Source organism: Equus przewalskii, chromosome 23, assembly GCF_037783145.1.
Source record: "Equus przewalskii isolate Varuska chromosome 23, EquPr2, whole genome shotgun sequence".
Classification (NCBI taxonomy): domain Eukaryota; kingdom Metazoa; phylum Chordata; class Mammalia; order Perissodactyla; family Equidae; genus Equus; species Equus przewalskii.
The window spans coordinates 7,051,835-7,072,601 of record NC_091853.1 but is presented as its reverse complement, the minus strand read 5'-3'; the positions used below and the strand labels follow the sequence as shown (position 1 = coordinate 7,072,601).

The following is a 20,767-nucleotide window of genomic DNA, read 5'->3' as shown; positions in this document are numbered from 1 at the left end:
GTTATAAACCGATGTGACCTCAACAACAACAAAAAAAAGAGGAGCGGACACAGCGGCACACAGAGGGAAGAAGCCGTGGGAGGACGGAGGCAGAGATTAGTCAGGCCTCCACAAGCCAAGGAACGCCAGGAGCCACCAGAAGTCAGGAAGAGGCAAGGAAAGATTCTTCCCTAGAACGTTAAAGGGAGTATGACCCTAAAGACACCTTGATTTCAGATGTGCAGCCTCCAGAACTGCGAGAGAATAAACGTCTGCTGTTTGAATCAACCCAGTTTGTGAAGCTTTATTATAGCAGCCATAGGAAGTTGACACACTCAGTCTCAGAATGAGTTTATAAAGTTACAGAGTAAATGTCAGCCTAAGTGGCAACAAGCAATGTGCTATTATCCTAACAGGAAAGAAACGTAGCTACGAACAATAGATCTCATTTTACACATAAGGCACGTGCTGGAGCAGTCATGAAATATGCATGTATTGGCATGAAGAATTATAATCCCATTAACTTGAATTGCATAACTTCAGAAATATGTTCCCCCAAATCAACCCAATACATCTAATAAAAATTACATTTACATTTCTTTGCTGATAAGGGACATCTATGTAATATATAATGAATACATATAAGCATTATACATTCCTAAAGGTAAATATTATACCTTGCTACAAATCTTGGAGAATTTTTCATTATTCAGTTATTTCTTTAAAAAAAAAAACAAAACAAAACACTAACAGGTATAGTATTGATAGAGTTTTCATTAGAATTGGCTACCCTGAAGACCAACAGAGAGATGGAGCAAAAATTTATTCAATTCTTCCTACAAGTAATGTTTTTTAAAGCACTTTTAATTAAAAGAATTTGGTAAAGAACTGCTGAATGGCTCTAAAAATATATAACATCTATTTAAAAATACATGTTAAGCTGCAAGGACCTTTGACAGGCCTTCAACTTCTTAGAATCTGAAGGAACTTATTAGAATATTGGAGAGGGTACATTTTTCTTCTTCTCTGCTCAGAAAGCTGTCCTCAAAAATTAATCCATGAACCATGACTGGATAAATGGGGTCATTACATCATGTTCTGAATAAAGATGAATGTCCTCTAAATGAATAATCCCAAGATAAATTCGCCAACATCATTTTTTAAAATCAGATAGCTATCTTCCCTTGTATATATGACTTTTTAACAAGTGTTTTTAACTCAACTGAAAAATATGTCATTTGAATCTAAAGTTTTGTTACATATTTACCTCTACGTTTGTCGAAACAAGTCATTGAGAAAATATAATTAATAAAAACACTTCACTTTTTATTTATGGATATTCACTCAAGAGTACTTGTTGAGCACTGTCTATCTGCCAGGCTTTGCAAGGCAAATTGGAACAGCAATTACACAGATTTCATTGTTGCTTTGTAGCCGTCTTCCTACTTCCGAGGCGGGGAGAAGGCTCAATTAGAAAATAAAAGCAATAATCTTTCTTGAAGATTAACAGAAATAATACAAATATATAACAACAACAACAATAATAATAGCAAGCACTTTATATAGCACTTACTGTCAGCCAGGCCCTCTTCCAGGTGGCTAAATTGTATCATCTCATTTAATACAAAAACTTTATGAGGCAGTTACATTATCATCAGTTTATTACAGATTAGAAACTTGAGAAACTGGAAGGTTACATAATTTGCTCCTGGTCCCCCAGTGGCTTCCCAGTTCCAGCTCTGAAGGACCATTGCACTGTATTACCTGACAACTTAGCACAGTCCAAGAATTATTTTTAAAAAATAAAGAAAGAGGAAAGGGAAGGTAGGAGAAAGTCAGAGGATGAAATGCAAAAAATCATTAAATTTAATCAATAAATGAACCATAACCATAGGGTTTTAATAATGAGGTATTAACCATCTTACATTACTTTAAGAAGACAACATAAGAATCCTATTATCCAAAGTAAATTGTTCTGAAGGCAAACAATGCTCAACAAGTGCCTGCAGCCATCACCTCTGATGCACCTCCTCCGGTGTCTATTCTCTCTTCTTCCAACAATAGCTCTGACTTTCAGGTGGAGAGAAGCCCATCCCCACTTCCAGTCCATGTGATCTGGCCTAAGCCAATCAGTATAACTCATTCTCTGGCCGCAGTGATTGGTTCAGGAGTGAGCACACGATCCAAGTCTGTCCAATCAGAGTGAACCTCAGGAGTTTTCTGAAAATTCTGGGAGACTCATTTATTTCTGCTAGACTCAAACTAAGAAGGAAATACCCTGGAGGCTGATGGGTATCATATTACAATCCTTTAGGGCCCAAGAATGGAGCCAACAGCAAAGAAGCAGAACCAAAAAATAGTAAGAGTTCATCCGGTTCGTCATGGCTCATCAAAACAGTTCATCAAAACACTGTTTGAGCCATGGATTAAATAGTATTTAACTCTCTCTCGGAAATGTTCAATCATGTAAACTAATTAATTCACTTCTTTCCAAGGTCATTTAAGTTGAGTTTTTCTGAAATTTACATCCAAAAGAATCTTGATATAGATATTGGCACAGGAAGTCATTGGTTTCAGACCATGCACTTGTACAAATTGAAGAACTGGGGAACTTGACAGGAAAATTTCAGGACAGGGGTGTGTTGATGATTTTTTTGAGATCTGGAGGGGGTCCTAAGGAAAAGAGACTAGTGTCTACTAAAACCAGATTTCAGAAAGTAGGGAGGGAAGAAACCCTGTTTTGATAAGAAAAGTGTTTTCTGCTTGCAGCCTACAATTCAAGAAGGGTGAGAATCCAGTTATCCGGAGACTTGTGAGTTTAAGAAAGCCAAATTTCACCCTCCAGTCTAAAGTTAGAGCAACAGAAGACACGCTGGTGGGAAACAAAACAGACAACACGCCCGAGACTAGGAGGTGCACTGATACCTAGCCTCCTGCAAGGACCTGCTCTGCTCCCTGACGAAGGAAAAAAAGTTTTCCTAGTTGTACAACTGCACTTGAATGCAGTCTGGGCCAAGGAGCATGTCAGCCTTGCCATCCTGCTCTAGATTCTCATAACTAGAGGAATGGATTATCAGTTATGAAAATGCCACATCAGTCCTTCTGGCCCTTAACATATTCAAATCCAGCAAATTTCATACTCATTTCTTTTCGGCTACCCACACCTTCTGAAGACAAATAATGTTCCTCAAATATCTGTAGCTATCGTTTACCTTCCCCTCCTCCAGTGTCTGCTCCTTCTTAGTCCAATAACATCTCTGACTCTCAGGTGGCGTTCTCTTGCCTCTTAAACCTTGAGATACAGCATCCCACCACTGACTTCAATCTCTAACCCTACCCCCTTTTTCCCTCAATCCTGGTTATTTTCTCTATTTCAGTAAAACCCTCAATGCCCTGGCTTGCCCATTTCCTTTCAATTTCCAGTCAACATCGTCTTTTGTCTCTTCTTTTTCCTGGGCACAAGTCAGATTATGTTTTCCAGTTTCCCTTGCAGTTAGGTGAGGTCAGATGATGAGTTCTGGTCAATGGAATGGAAATGGAAAAGATGTGTGCCACTTCCAGGCTGGTCCTTAAAAACCTCCCTCCCTCAGGCTTCTTTCTCTTTCCCATCTGCTGGAAGAACAAAGAGGATTCCAAAGTCCATGACTGACCATGTGAAGCAGAGATGCCCCCCCATCTGGATGACCTTCATTGGATTGTTACAGCAGGGTGACTTAAATTACTATGTTAAGCTACTGAAATTCTGGGGTTGTTTGTTACTTGATTAACTTGTCCTGACTAACACATCAATGAAAACCATTCATACTACATTATACAAGCCTTTATTTCAACCTCTCTCTCTTCAAAACTTTAACTCACAAGCTCTCTTGACATTGCCTCCCTGGAAAAACCCCAACTCAGAATATCAATTTCACTGCTTTCTCAGCTTTATGTTACCTTCCAGCTGTAGGTAGAAGAGCAATTCACAAGACCAAGAGGACTGGTACTACCTCAGGTTGTCCCCAACACTGCACAGGACCTTCTACCAGTCCACCTATTTGACAATTTCTCCAATGTTTCTCGAGCTCTCAGAAACATCTAATGCTATTTGACCTTTCCCTCACTGAAATATTCTCTTCCTTTGGCTCTCATTCTACTACTCTCCAAGTTTTCCTACCTCTCTTATCATTTCTTAGACTCCTTTTTAGTCCCTCATTATGCCCCTTCATCCTTTAAGTCCCATATTTCCTTCTATGCTCTAATCCTTTGGAGGCAATCTCATTTACTCCCATGGCTTCAACTACCATGTATACACTGACAACTATAAAACTTATATCTCCAGTCTAGACAAATCTTGAACCTCAAAACCTACTGATGTCTCCAATAGGCACATAAAAATGTACTTGAAACAAAAATCACCACTTTCTTCTCTCATCTCCCTTGAAATCTGCTCCTCCTCCATCTGCACTTCCTTTGTCAGTGGATCCCCTTAAGCCACAGCCTAGGAGAATGACTTAGCCCCCCAACTTCACAAATATTTATAGCTCTTTCCACTCTCTAAATATGTCATGAATCTGTCCCTTCTCCTACTATCGACATTTGCATTTTCTTACCTTAATTACTTCAAAAACATCTTCACCAATTCCCATATCACTAGTGTTACTCCTCCAAATCATCCCATATGGCTGAAACCTAGATATTTCCAACATACAAATCAGAAGATATCTCTTCCCTATTGGAAATCCTTCAGTGGCTCCCTACTACTTTTGGAATAAATAGTTCTCTGTCTCTCCTGAACGCTAGACACTTTTATCCAATTTCCCACTGGACTTTTTTACTCCAGTCTTCCACAGTGACTCATACCCTTTCTGACTCAGAAGCCAAACCTGAGATTCTCATATATTTCTTTTTCCATGAAGAGCACCCCCATCTCATCTGTGCCTAAATCAGATATGTGGACAGCACTGCTGATGATCCCCAGCCCTCTCACCAACATCCTGTTCATCACAAAACCTTTAGATCCTTCCTATTTAGTATCTCCTAAATTCTCCTCAAATCCAGCTCAGATGGCCTAGCCCAGATCACTATAATCTCTTGTTGGCAACAACCTCCTAACTAGTCTCCTTTTTCTAATCTTATCCTCCCTTCAAAATCTTTCTTCACACTATAGGCAGAATGATCTTTCTAAAACGTTATGGTCACTGTGCTTAAAACCTTACAATGATACTCCACTGCTTACAGCATCGCAAAAAATAGCCTTAATGGAGCTTAGGTCCTAGCGAAGGAAGATAAAAAATAAGACATAACAAGATGACGGATAATGGCAAGACACTGGGGAGAGAAGGTGACTTTAGATCTGAAGGATCAGAAGGAGCCAGCCTTGAAAAAGGAGGCAGACTCCAATTTGCTTACTTACCATCACTCCCACTGGGTGGTGAGCTCCCTGAAAGCAGGACCCATTATTTATTCATCATTCTGTTCTAAACATCTACCACAGTTTTGGGCACTCCTAGGTTTTGAATACACTTTTGATGAGTGAAGGGATGAATAAAATTTAAGTTTAAGTTTAAATTTTTGCACAGGGCAACTTGAGGCTAATTGTGTAGTTACATTTTTTCACACATCTGTTGACATCAACTTATGGAACTTCTAAGCAGACAAATTTTCAGGCAGACAAAAATAATGGGATTTAGACTTTAAAGAGGAGTTTAGCTTTCCTTAAATCCTTCTAAAACATTTCAGGACAGATTCTGCACAGCAATCTCTTACAACCAGGAGCTCTAAGAGGATATCAGAATAAATGAACCACTTGCTGAGATAGCACAGGGTATTTCAACCCCACCAACCATAACAGCCAGCATCAGTTAGCAGGCTGGGCTCCAAGGCTCCCTGGCTTTGAGCTTCCTCATAGACAAAAACTGTTTTCATACAAAGCCAACCTCAGATATTCAGATTCATAAAGAAAATAGTTTCAAGTCATTATGGTTCATTTCTGCTAAGCAGGAAAAAACAATAACGGATTCTTTAAAATACATTATATTGTATTTAATTATTGGATTTGATTCTTGAAAATAAAATATCTGGGTTCATAACACCTTACAAACAAACAAATTTGGCAGCAAAGCCTGACCTGATGTGAAAATATATCTCTCAGTTAATCATCCTGATGTGACTATTCATTTGTTTCACTGTAGAAAGAGAATGTGTTTAATTACAGGGTGCTGCCTCTGACCGCACGGCAATATTGGGTAATATATGATATATGCAATGTATTGTTCTCTGAAATAAAAAAAGTTCTGACCTTCAAGGCACATCTGGCCCCAAGGATTTTGGATGGGGGATCTGTATTCTATTTTAACATTCACCCAATTCTATTATCTTGAATTATAAAACTTCCCATGTGGGCTTTGAAGTACTCAGCAAAAATAAAGTCATAGAAACACAATTAGTATGATTTTAGCATTTGGAAGTAATATAATCGAAAACTGTTCCTTTCAGATCTGATTTAAAGTATGCATTTATGCCACTAATGATTGCTTTTCTATTAAGTTAATACTTCTATGAACTAGAGATGCTTCTGAGCAGGAGTGAAGTTTTAGCGATAAATTCTTTACCCCTTACCCAGCCTTAACCTGGGCATTGAAATCTTCGGAATAATTTGCCACAGCTTCTAATTTTCCCAAGTGTTTCATTGATCTCATTTTATAACTTTTATAATTTTCTTATACTTTATATTTTTTTCTCCTTAAAGTTTCAAGAAACAGCACCTACCTGCTGAGAACAAGATTTCTACTCTTCACAGGGCACATATCCAGTACCCAGCTGCCAAACTCATAGGGATAGTATTTCTGATTCTCACAATCACCCTGCAGAGATATTTTCTATTCTTCTCATCACACAATTGAGCAAATGGGGTTTAATTTGTCCAAGCCCACATGGTTACTAAGTGACAGAGCTGAATTTGAACCCAGGAACGTCTAGCTCCAAAGTTTGTTTCTTCCAAAATGTCATGAGGCAAACAATTGACCCATGCCTTAATCTCATTCTCAACTTGTGCATAGTTGGAAGAAAGACTTTAAAGCTGCTTCATCCATGGTAGAAATGAAAGTGTAATTGTTTTTTCAAAAAATTCCTATACTAGTAATTTAACAGCATCTTTACACTTCCACAAAATGAAAAGATACAGCATCTGATTTTAAAAGAGTCAACTCTAAAGCCACATAAAATGTCAGTTGATGTAACTTTGCTCTTTAATCTTTTTTAAAAAATAAATGTGAATTTTTGGAATTGGGAAGGCTTATCAACAAATGCATCGACATCAGATGTTTAACGTTCACCCACCTTATAGAAGCGTCATCTACATTCATTGCACATATTATCATACAAGGGGAAGAGAAAGGCTTACACCTTATAACAACATAGCATCAAAGGACAGAGTGAAGGTCATTAATGATTTTAATTTTTTTAAGGCCCATTAAAATTAGAGAAATATCAAAGCACCAGAGTGTTAAGGGTTTACTATTACAGCATTTTAGAGTTTACTAGTTCATACCTTTCAATCACAGCAAGTTATTAGCAGTGAAGGGGTGAACCCTCTCAAGAGGATTTTTATTTCAATGATAGGGTGTTACGGACAAGACAACCTAAGTTTAAAAAAATTAGTAGCAAGCGCTAGTTGAGTTAATCAGTTAAAGACAAACTGTGCCCTTGGGAAGCTAAATGAAAAAGCAACAGTAAAGCTTACAGAACTTAGCTCGTACAATTTGCCTTGAAGGCGGAAGATTGGTTCCCTGAAATAGCAAAGAATTATATGCTTTAGTTCAGAAAAAAAGTTTTTCAAATAAAGTCTGTTATTACCTCTTCCCCTTTCAAAACAATGGAAAAAATTCTAGAGCAGAGGTCTCAATTTGTTCAATAATTGTACCTCTGAATTAAAAAAAACTATAAAATCTTCATTGTTTTGACTTGAAAAGAAATAACAATGCAAATATTCATTATCACATAAAACATAAAAGAAACAGCAAACTGTCGGAGTTAATGCAATCTCTGCAGAGCGCTATTAGTCAGAGACAGCTGGTCAGCCCAAAACACAAAACTCCAAAGATCAGATCTTCTTAGGAACTAACATCTTCATTAACCAACAGGAATTTGGTGTGGCAGAGATTAAATCCACCAACTGCCTTCTTTATGAGCTGTCCCTTCACTGTTACCAAGCTGTGCAAATGTGTGAACTAGTCAGCAGCACCAGAAAGCGCATGCAGCTATGCACCAGATTTTAACCTTGAACCAACTCACAGATTCAATGTCTAGTCAAATTTAGGGGTAATGTAAGCAAGCAAAGTAGGACACAAGAAGTCAAATTTGAAAAGCAGAGCAAAGAGCAGAAAAGTTATTTAAAATAAATCAATAGGGTTAACTGCATAAAATAGCAAAAAAAAAAAAAAGAAAAAAGTGCAATTCACACCAAAAACTTTAAAAGCAAAAACAAAACAAAAAGCTTCATTTCCAGCAAAATTTGCACATGATTAATTTGCATTAAAAAAATAGTCAATCAAGCAATTTAGTTCAAATTCTTTGGGGCATGCATGCACTGATTTGATTCTTTGAACAATTCCTACCTGATTTCCAATTGTGTTTTTCTTGTGAACCTGACTGCTCCTCTGCTGAGCACTGAGAAAAGCAAAGGAGAGCAGCACTGAAGAAACTCATAAGATTTTTTTCTGAACAAGTAACAGATTCTAAAATATTTGCAGGCTTTAAAATTATATCAACAACTGAGGCAGAGCTAATCACAAAAAATCCAGGTCAGTTTAATTCTGGAAGCAAAACCAATCCAGTGGAACTTCTAGTACCAATTAACAATCACAAAGCAAAAATGTAATACGACAGGAAGAAAAGCTGCATTGCTGCATTAATAACAATAGGCGTCAATGAAGTATTCCTGACATTCCACAAGTATACTACAGAAGAGTTGTACTGAAAATTAACAGTTAACATGTATTGAGAATATGCCATGCTCTAAGTGCTTTGCAGATATTAGTGATTTTAATTTTAATTTTAACCCTGTGAGGTAGTTACTATTCTTCTTCTCGTTTTACAGATGAAGAGAGTGAGTCCCCAAGAAGCCAAGTGGCTTTTCCAAAGTTACTCAGCTAATAAGTGGTGGTACCAACTAGTCTGACTCCAGATCCCAAACTCTGGGATATGATCCAATCTCATTGCTTTGAATTCCACTATATTCTGACAACTCCCACAGTGCGTCTCCAGCTTGGACCTGTCTCTCCAACTCTAGACTCACATATGTTTTTGACAACTCGACATCTCCACCTGGATGTCTAATGGGAACCTCAAAGTTAATACGTCAAAATTCAACTCGTGATCCATCCATTCTTCCTCTTCTCAGTTAGTGGCAATTCCAATTTCCAACTGCCTAACCTAAATTCCTTGATTTCTCTTTCTCTTACACTCCGTATCACCACAAATGCTATTGACTCTACTTCTTAAAATGTATTTAAAATTCAACATCTTTTCATCACTTCCACTGCTACCACCTTGGACCGAGCCACCGTTCTCTTACTTGCATGGTTGCGATTACTTATTCTCTGGTCTCTGCTTCCACACTTGTCCCCCTTCTGTCTAGTCTCAACACAGAAGCCACAGCGATCCTTTTACAAAGAGGATCCTGTCACTCTTCTGCTCAAAACCCTCTACTGCTACACAATACCATTCCACTCGGGTTTAAAGTCAAAGTCCCTACAGCGGTCTACAGGTCCTACTCAACCCTCTGCCTCTTTGAGCCATCTCCTCCTACTCTCCACCCTGTTCACCAGAGAGGTCCAGCCACACTGATCTCTTTTCTTTTCTTTCTTTTTGGTGAGGAAGATTCGCCCTGAGCTCACATCTGTGCCAATCTTCCTCTACTTTGTCTGTGGGATGCCTCCACAGCATGGCTGATGAGTGGAGTAGGTCCACGCCCAGGATCTGAACCCGTGAACCTGGGCCACTGAAGCAGAGCATGGAACTTTAACCTCTTGGCCATGGGGCCAGCCCCTCTCTTTTCTTTGTTTCAAACCCACCAAGCATACTCCCACCTCAAAGTCTTTATGCTAGCTGTTCCCTCTGCCTAGAATTTAATTCTCTCATATATCTGCACGGCTCCTGGCATCACCCTCTTCAAGTCTGTGCTCAGTTTTATCTTTTTAGTGAGACCTACCAAGACCACCCTATTCAAAATCGCATCCTTCCCTTCTTCCAGGACTCTCACCCCCTTTATACTGTTCTATTTTTCTCTGTGGCATTTTTCACCTTCAAACACACTATATAGTTTACTGATTTTTTGTATTTATTGCCTCCATTAGAATGTAAGCTTTGTGTGAGCAGGGTTTTTGTCGATTTCATTAACTGCTATAACCCCAGTGCCTAGAAACTCTCTGGCACATAGCTGGCTTCCACAAATATCTGTTGAATGAAAAGTCCAATGATGTTGATATTATTATAACTTGAGTACAGATGGATCAGGAGCCAGATATGACCCTAATAATTTAACACCAGAGCTCACATATCTAGGCAATATGTTTCTCTATCTCTCAAAAGAATGAAGGCTTTCTTTTGGTGACTCCATGAGTAAATACCTATCGATATAAGAAAACACAACTCATTTTGGTTATTCTGGGGAGATTAGCAATAGTGAACGGTCTAACCAGTTGTTCAGTAGTTTATAGGAGCTGTTTTGGAGATCAATGGAGTAGTCGATAAATAGAGAAAAAGTAGATTGAAGTCATCAGTCAACTGTTGCAAGTGATGGGACATTATGGTTCAGTAGTGCATCAGAAACTGACACCACATTTAGAGCAGTTGTTCAAAATAGCAACCGTGATGTATTTAAGCTGCTTCCCTTCACTCAAACTCATGAAAAAACATATACTACCTTCAACTGAGGGTGGGGAAAAGCCTCACTGTATTTAATTACTAAAGATATTTTGCGTGTATTTTTGCCTTTCAATTTGCTAATTTCAGAGTTGCAACTTCTTTCTCCTTTCCTCATTTTTTGTTGTTATTTTTCAAGTTTTTAGTTAAATGCTTAATTCCCTTAATCACTATGAAATTCCTCTCTCTCCAATTATTTCTCTACTTAATCCAAATCTACATTATTCAGGTTTGGGGGTGAGGCTGTGGCTGAGGTGAAGCCTGCGTCCGGCTGTGGCCAGGGGTCTGATGCGCCCACACTGCCCTATGGCTGCCCACCACGCCCCGGGCATGCAGAGTGTCTAAAGCACTGCTCTTCCTGGGCCTTCGGATCTTCCCCATGCTTTCCTTCTCCAGGGCCCTCCAGGCATTCCTCTCTTCTAGGAAGAAATAGGAAAACTACTGTTATAACGTGATCATGCCTTCTTCATGGATATGGTCATCTCTTCCAAGCACCGTGATTGTGTTTTAAGGCTTTTTTTCAAGGGCAAATGTTTTAAAATAAATCACTGATTAGTGGTGATAACTTCAAACTATGACAGACCCGTAGGTGTTTACCCTGGAGTAGGCAAACTATTTGGGACTCTTGAATTATGCATAGGTCCCCTTAAAATCACCTAAGAGAAAAAAGGCTGAATATAAAGCAAAAGACACAGAGATCGTTGATGACTCCTTGTGCTACCTTAGGCAAAGAGTATGACCTAAATTGATCTCCGTTTCTTAGCTGTAAAGTGTCTGTGTGTGTGTGTTTGGGTATGTGTGCGCATGTTAAAAGACAAAGAGATAGTGAGACAGAAACAGAGACAAAGGGTGGGGAACTGGACTAGCTGTTTCTTCGGTTCCTTTTAGATCCGAGAATCCTTGAGATGCAATGTTACTCTCAGAAACTTCTAAGTTACACCAGGTGAAGAGACTTTCCACTGAAAGAGTTTTCATCTACTAAATAACGCACATTTACAGTCTACTACTTGCAAGAAGACACAGGAGGAAAAATAGCTTAATTTTATAAGCCAATCTCAAATATTAGAGTTAGAACAAATACTAAACTACCTTTACTTTCCACCTACAGGATAATGTTTTTCAGTAACTGGCTCCATAAATCCAAAGATACTGTTGTTAATGACATATTTAGGTACATGAAGTTATTCCATAAGCAACATAATACAAAATAAGCTGCCTAGTTAGAAAACATCCTTTATCATAATTCTCATGTATGCAATGATAATTGAACAGAACATATTTCAAAATACTTATTTTAAAATGTGTTCACAGGAAACCAGTAAGAAGATTTGCAAGTCAATTTGGGCCTTTAGACATATTCTTGGTGATAGGTACTTAACTGTTATCTCTGCAATATTCTAAACGTATAACATTTTAATTTGACATCAGTCAAAATTTTAGGGCACTAACTATCTGTAAGGCCCTCTGGAAGATATACACATGAATAGGGGATGGTCCTTGTAATCAGAAGATTACAATGTATCTAGTGCAGGTGAGACACATAAACAGAACATAAATAATAAAGAAAGAATAAGCTCTATAAGAATAAATATGTGAGGACATAATAGAAAGCCTCCAAAAAACTGCTTCTGTTTCAAATGTGGGATATAATTTTACCCCATATCTGATCATGTGTGCGTATTTGTTGTTAATCATATAAATTCCTATTACACAAAACACTGTGGAAGGCCTTGCCAGAACACTAAAACACGTAAAACCAAATTAGGCTTATTAGTTTAATGCTCTGAGACATAATGATTTTTAAAGTATATAACAAGAGGCTTACATTTTTGTAAAAATAAGAGCACATTGGAAGACATTCAAAGGAAAAGAACACATGTTACTTCTTAACTCAAATTTTTTTTTGCATATTCGTTTCCATCCTTGCCCATGTGCATACACAATAAAAGATTCAAATAACAGAAGTGTGTGTGAAGGGGGTGTGTGACCATTTACCGCATAAATCCTACGCAGTAATTGCTCTAAATGTTCAAAGAAAGATCATTTTGGTCTGATGTTATCTGAGATTTTCACAGAAAACTTGAAGAAAGGTAAAATTTTAATGGAGGAAGACAACCAACTGCATTCTGAGAGAACGGAGTAGTATTAGCAAAGCCGGGAGGCAGAAAGACGGGGCACGTAGGGAAGTTGGGGAAAGTAAAACCATTAAGGCAAAATTATATAATTACAGACCCAGGTATGTAAATAACCTTAAAAACCATAGTTTTTAGTATAATAACTATATGTTGAGGCCAATTATGGAGAATTTGGCCATTACGCTGAAGGCAGCAGAAAGTATTCAAAGCTTCCGAGCCAGCAAATAGCACGTTCAAAGCAGTGTTTCAGTAAAAATTACCTCCCTGAAGTGGGCAGTACTGACTCTGAAGCAGGGAACACAGGAAGCAGCTCAGACCCCCTCCCTTTGACACCTGGAGCTCCGCCTAGCCTTCAAAGTCCAATCAAGCACCATTTCTGGATTATGCCTTCTTAGAAACCTCCAGTTACCTCTCCTTTCCATGACCTCCCGAAGCTCTTAATCTGTACCCATATTCTACAAACAGGATTGTGTGATGCCAGGTCTCTAACTCCCCTCCAAAAATGTCTGTGCCTTGATGGCTGATGGTGTGTTGCATTAATCTTGGTATCTCTACCTCTCTCACCACTGACACTACTTAGCACAATATTTATGGTAGGTTCTTAAGAAATATTTATGGAATCGTATTTTGATGCCAGGGTTATTTATAACCAGATTACTAATGTTTACCTGCAATAAAAAATTAAATAATTTGAAGAAGTGTGTCATAGACATAAGCTGTGGCAAAGTATGGTACACTTAAGTATCCAAAAGTGGCCAGTCTGGCTGGAGCATAGAGTTGGGGGGTGGGGTACAGAGGAACAGTGACAATAGAAGAGGCTGAAAACGGAAGCAGAAGACAGATCCTACAGGACCTGGGAAACCATATTAATGAGTTTAGATTTTATTCTGAAAGTAAGTGGGAATCCCAGGGGGAATGAGAAAGTACATGACAAGAGGCAAGGAGACTGTTGGAGTAAGCCAAGCAAGAAAGGACTAACTTTAGTATCAGCAATAATGATGGGAAGAAACAGACAAACCCAAAAATGATCAGAGGCTAAAGAGCTCCAAAATAAGACTGAGAAGGAGTGTTTAGAGCAGAAAGAGGAATGCCAAGAAACAGTGGAGAGTTATTAATGCCAAAGGACAGCTTTTTTTCAACCAGGAGAGGTAATCATGATGCAAATGAAGAACTCAGAATTGTCCACTAGATTAACTATTTTGTCCTGGCCAAAGGAGTCTAAACAGAGTGGTGTGGTAGAAACAAAACTGCAGTGGGTCGAAAAGTGAAAGGGAAGTGAGAAAGAAGGAAGAGGAGTACAGATTCTAAGTCAACCCAAAGAGGGCTCAAATGGACCAAAGAAATGGCGAGTCCCCCAGAGATGCAGATTCCATGGCAGACATCAGGGTGTGCCTCGACCTCTACCACTGCGCTCAGTTTGTAAAGGAGATTTGGAATTAAAAGAAACTTCAGTGGTAACCATGATGGAAACCACTATAAACCAGCAGATTGCTCCGGGTCCTTCGTTAGTGGGCCCTACCTTACTGACAGCTTGGTGTGACCTACAGTGGTGGCCACTAGACGAGAACAAGGAGGCACCTCTGTTAGCTGCTGTTCTCTTCTAGTGGCCACCACTGTAGGTCACACCAAGCTGTCAGTAAGGTAGGGTCCACTAACGAAGGACCCAGAGCAATCTGCTGGTTTATAGAGTAAACCATACTCTAAAGCTGTGCTGTCCAATACAGTAGCTGGTGGCCAGATGTAGCCATTTAAATTATAATTTTAATTAATTAAAGTTTAATTTAATTTAAAAATTCATTTCCTCTGTTTCACTAGCCACATTTTAGTTACTCAATAGCCACATATAGCTAGTGGCTACTGTATTGGTCAGCATAGATCATAAAATATTTCCATCATCTCAGAAAGTTCTATTGGACAGCACTGCTCTGAAGTAAAGAAGCTCTCTTAGAGTGTTCCTTTATATCATCCCAAGAAGATAATGAACATTTGCTGAGTCCCAAGAGTGCAACTTATCACATGTCAGCCTGACTCCATTCAATCAGATCAAAGCCAAGGGGGGAAGAAAACTACACAATGTCAATTCCCCCAGCAGGATCGTCAGTGAAGTCTCAGGCTAAATATTACGCAAGAAAGCCTGACAGAATTCGGAGGTCTATAAAAGAAGGATGATGCATCTCCCAAGACTCATTTTGAGGAGGAAGATGAAGTTCAAAATAACTGAACTGAGACTGAAAGGGAAAAATGGGAGTCCACTTATTTTTAAAATGGTGCTTGGAACATTGGATTGTCTAACTTATTTGAGTAGGTGATACTAATGGTGTCCTTGAAGGTCGCTCAGCACTGTATTTGTGCCTGACAACTGCCCAGTAAGCAACCAAGCACTTAATTCCTAAATTTGCATGAGTTCAAAGACAGATTTTGTCATAATCGAATACCTAAGTTTTGATTGCACAAGAAAGATAACATTCTCATGTGAGAATAGGAACTAGAAACACTATTATAATACAATATGATTATGTATTAGGGGAAAATAAAAGAAGAATGTAAAGGCAAAGTCCAAGATTGCTCTGCAATTTGGTGCCAAGGTTCACATATACTGCCTTTAGTAAAATGGCAACAGAGGCATTCCAGAGGATCAGGAAGGAGATATAATGAATGCTACAAACCATAGAATTTTCATGGTGCTCATATAACAAGGACTGAAATCTGCACACTGTAGCATTTCAACTGTGAGAAAACAGGTGTTGAGACCTACTCAGCAGACTGAAAAACAGACCTCGGTCTACTGCTTGAGGCATAGACATTTTACTCCAAGGGTCCGGATCTGGAGTCCATCTTTCTCTTAAACCACCATACTGCATAACTCTTAGTAACTCAGAAGCAAAATTGTGCCCATGGAACAAACAGAGAAGAGCACAAGAATCTGAAAGTTCACATCCCAAGGCACTCAGCTAACAAGCTTGCCTTGCTGTTCACACAGGAAGATTACTGAGAAAGAGGGGAACTGAATGGAGGAAGAACTGGACTAGCTCTTATTTTCTTAAGTAACAAAAACTAGTTATATTGCGTAAAAAAATAGAATGTAGGGTGTTGTTTTTTCAAGAGGGAAGAATGAAAAATTAAAATCTTAAGTCATGAGGGAAGTTGATGTTTTCCTCTGGAATACTGGACTTGTAGGTTGGGAAACTATTATAGTTGAAAGATCAGGCTTTTAGAAGCCAGGAAATTCCAAAGCAAGCCTACAGCAGTGATTTCTTGGACATATTACACATGGTACATATTTTACGGTCCATGTTTAACAAATAGCTGGGAGACAAAAAGAAAAGTTCCACATAGTCAACATGGCAGAATAAATTCTACAGGAGAAAGAAGAATTTTGAGATGTTCTGAAAACTACTCTGAGACTTAGGATATTTCATTAATCTAATTTTAGCATTTTTTTTTATTTTTAGAACAAAAATCATCCCAGTTGAAAAAAACTACATGTGTAAAATACTATGTACATCACCATCCTATAAATCTGAGAGGCGGTCCCCTGCTTTTGGCAAGTCTCTAAAAATCTCAAGAAACAAATGCTTATTTTCCTCAACTTCAGACCTTAGTTTTCTATCCTTGGAACTTAAAAATACTTACATAATTGTCTTCAAAAATGGCTTGACTTTTCTTCCTTGATGGAAACAGCATTCCTGCCAACTTTAAAATTTATAGCTACAACCATATTTTTTTACTTTTAAAAGCATAAAAAATACCATAACCCCTCACAGTGATTTTGAAATGAACATTTCTTCATCTTCATAATTATCCCATGTCACAGAGAAATGTATTCCAACTCAGCATACAAATGGAAAGAACATTTACCTCTGCGTCTCAGCGTAAAATATTACATTTGGAGATAATATCAGCAACTAAAAAATATCCCAGTGGCAGTCATACTCCAGTCATTATGAATTTCATAACAAATAGTGCAGCCAGTAATCAAACTCTTGTATGTGTGTGTCTGTGTGTGTGTATGAGTGTGTATGAATGGCACTTTCTCACTTTTACAACTACACTCAGTTTTCAAAAGCATTTTCACATGACTTCATTAATTTGATCTTCTGACAATCCTGAAAGGTATACAAGACAGGGATTATTTATTAGTCCATGTGACAGGGCAGTAAATTGAGATACAGACAGGCCAAGTGACTCGCCAAAAGCCAAAGCTCATCAGCGGCAAACTCTGGAGAAATAATGCAGACTCTGACTCTCAGACCAGTCCTTTAGAAGAAAGTGTAGGTGTGCGGCTTAAATTAGATTAGAAACAAGCAAAGTTGCTGAGTTTCTAAAGCAGTTTGAGCAATGCTTCTTTTCTCTCCCCCAACAGCATAAAGGTTCATAGTCTATGTCGCTGCTGGAAAAATGGGGGCAGTCACCTGGATTACAGACAGTCTGCACCAAAAAGCCAGCTTTCAAAGCATTCACATCTGCAAAATTACATGCCTTTGAAAACCTAGTCAAAATAACACTGTAGTCCAACAGCTTCTGAGGTAGAAAATACTGAAATTTACTGGGGATAATAAACTCTGGACTATTTATCTTTAAAAATAAATAAAAAAGTAATCTAGGGGGAAAATGCTTCAAGAAGAGTACGGGGGTAAAATTTAAATTATACCACTGATTACAAAACATGTTCAAAACTTGAATCTTTCCAAAATGATTATGATTTTTTTCTGTTTCCTCCTTGAATCGGGATACCACAACAAGGCCGCATTGCCATGCCTTTTTCACTTTTAAGTTATGATGTCAAGTTTTCATCTATGTCTGCCACATTTTTATAAGAACCTAACGGGCATTTGTAACCAATAAAAATCAACATGAGAGGCACCATTCCTGTTATTTCAAATGATTCAAGGATTTTTCTTTTAAATTCCTCAAAGAAGCAGTTGGAGTAAATGGAGAATGTGTCAGTTTAAATTTTTACGTGTTTCTCTATACTTTTCAATTATTAGGCAAACTCCTAATTATTTTTGTCTTTTAATTTTTTCCCCCATAGCAACCAGAGTAGAGCTTGCCACAGGCCGCATGGAGTTCACCGACTGTGCTAGAAGCGGGCAGAAATTCTCAGGTCCCCCCTTCCAGGCCTAGGGACAAGGAGGAATACCAGAGTCTAGGTTTCTTCCCACTGGTGATTTTGCAGAGGAAATGAGCAGCGCAGATGGTGAGAGCCGTGGAGCTAGCAGAGAGGGACGCAGGTCTGTGTGAAACGTGTGTGGAGCAAATACCTGTCTAGAAGTTGGAGTGGGCAGCGTGGCTAAAAAGACAACTGACCAAAGGAACAACTTCACCACTGTGTTTTAAGGGTCACAGAGAAAACAGCTAAGAAAAACTAATCTACTACAAACAGTAATGGCCACTGGATGCAAAACATATGTACACTAGTGCTTAGGCTATCACAGCTGTGGGTAAGTTTAGAATGAGAGAATTTTCTGTTGGTTAACTGAGACTTTCCTCCCTAAAACATGGCTATAAATTCCTCAGGCCGCTGTTTAGTTTAGGTCACATGATCTACATATCTGTTTCTTCTAAGTCAGAGTAAAATTAAATAAATTAGTTCTACATTTTGTGGTGTTTTATTTTTCATTTGTCCCTGTTCTTGAATACATGGTTCTAGTAACAGTACATAGGGCCTTTTACTTTATATTTCATATAGACTACATTTTATATACTTGAAGTCAGAACCACTAACATGCCACAAATTTATTTTAGTGTTAGAATTAAAATTCCTTAAAAGCAAACAAAAACTGGTTCTACTGAAGTTCAGGAAAAACGGTGAATTCAGGGTCTTGAAAACGTCACACGATGAATAACCAACCCTGAATAACTAAGCATAATGTCTACATGACAATATCTGTGAACACAGCAATAGCATATCAGAATATAAAAGAATATATGTATGATAGAATAGCAATATATAAACAAGCTTATATAAAGTATATACACTTTATAGAAAAGAGAACACTCATCCAAAAAGATTACGTCTAAGTTCACAAAGGACAGTTTTAAAAAAAATAGACCTGTGTGTTCTGATTTGGGGATGTTGAAATAGTTTGTATCCCGTGACCCGTGAACTTGATATTTCAAATTTATGTGAGAAATTGTTCCCCAACATACTTTAGATGTGCATCTGTTACTGCTTATCTATGGGAGTTCAAGTACAAACTGTAGATCATCATCCAAAAACAATGAATATCTATGACACATATGACTTCACATGCTGCACAATGAAGGAGCCAACTACTTTATCAAGAGGACAGGACCCTGTGGCCATGAGGCTCAGACCTCCTAAGTAGGTCAACTCAGAGTTAATGTTGACACAGAATGCGCTCCCAAAAGGTGGTAGGGTTGGAGTAGAAATTCACAATGTGTATTCTAGACAAACCCGCAGGAGGAACCCATGTGACCATCAAGTGTTTCACGTACTTTGCGAAGCCGATGAAATCTTCGTGGTTGGTGTTGATGTAGGAGACTTGGATGTCAATCAATAGCAGTACCTATAAGTCAAAGAGAAACGCTTCCATGAAAACCCATCTTAAATATTCTCAAACGCTAAACTTAGTAATTGCCTACGAATTATTTATCTTCATTTAATTTTAAAAAGGATACTTTAGTTGCAATAAAAAGTTGCACTAATTATTTTCATTAGACTCCTGTAATTTTTACTCTAAATTCAGAAATTAAAAAGCTACGTGAAAAGTCTGAGTCCCACATGGAGACAACAGGACAATTATAAGACAATTATAATTGAAGACAATTATAATTTATAATTTATAGGCATGTACTCTTTACCAACTTAACGTAGAACCTAGAATTATTCTACTCCTCTAAAACGTATGCATGATGTTCAAAAGAGGGACATGCTTGTATCAGAAGCCATGTGGCCAGAAGGCCAGTGAGGGGCTGCTCAGAGCTTCCTGTTCCTGTAGACAGCATACATTAGCCACAAAATAGCAACATCTCTTGTTTTTCCTCTCCTCTTCTATCTCTGTAAACTCCCTCTAGGCAAGCAAGAGAAGCATCTCATCCACCAACTCAAAAGGCAATATTCAAATAAATAGAAAGCCTCCTTGAGATGAATAGGGCTTTATCAGCAAAGCGAAACTTCAGTCAGGTCTCTTAAAAGATCACCTCATCGGAGGGATCCTCCTCGCCCATTGTACCTGAATTAGCACTCTTGTTACTCTCTATCCTTTACTTTGCCTTATTTTCCTTGTAGCACTACCACTAGCTGACATAGTAAGTTTTACATACTCAGGATACAGACCTCATCTGCTGTGTCCACCGCCATATCCCCAGTGCCTAGAACAGTGCCTAGAACATCATGTGCATTCAATCCAGATCTGTCCAGGAATGAACTGAATGCATGTGCCAGTAAACATGAAAATGTTCTAATCATAAGATACTTATAAACTCTAAGTCCAAGATTTGGAAGGTCCCTCTGTAGAAAATATTCTTCAAGGGGAGACAAGGAGACTTAGAGAAAACAAGAGAAAAGTGGAGCAACCAGAAACTGGAAGAAAGAAAATTTTATTCCAGATATATTCAAAACTGAGTTCCCCTTCCTAAGTTTCCTTTTGTTTTCCCAACTCTGCCCCTCGTCTTTCTAGAATGCGGAGACTTGTTGATAGGGAAAAACACTTAAGTATCCCAGCCCATATACCTGCAGGGCTCTGCGCTTTGACTTTGTTGAAGGAACTTTTGATGACTACAAT

The 20,767-nt window shown here is 38.4% G+C and overlaps 1 protein-coding gene across 32 annotated transcripts in view; it reads right to left on the bottom strand.

The window, feature by feature from the left end:
• Positions 1-20,767, bottom strand: part of DNM3 (dynamin 3) — a 565,868-nt gene that overhangs the window by 291,014 nt on the left and 254,087 nt on the right. For 19 of the 32 annotated variants that reach the window (XR_011532051.1, XR_011532053.1, XR_011532052.1 and 16 more), the window contains exons 12-14: positions 19,479-19,549; positions 8,577-8,628; positions 7,719-7,748 (exon numbers count right to left, since the gene is read on the bottom strand). Coding sequence is in view for 27 of the 32 variants with exons in the window: in XM_070591080.1 (XP_070447181.1) it covers positions 7,719-7,748; positions 8,577-8,628; positions 19,479-19,549 (153 nt within the window). In the remaining 5 variants the exon portion in view is untranslated. The remainder of the gene's footprint in view (positions 1-7,718; positions 7,749-8,576; positions 8,629-19,478; positions 19,550-20,767) is intronic. The other 13 variants (XR_011532054.1, XM_070591081.1, XM_070591074.1 and 10 more) reach the window with 1 other exon arrangement.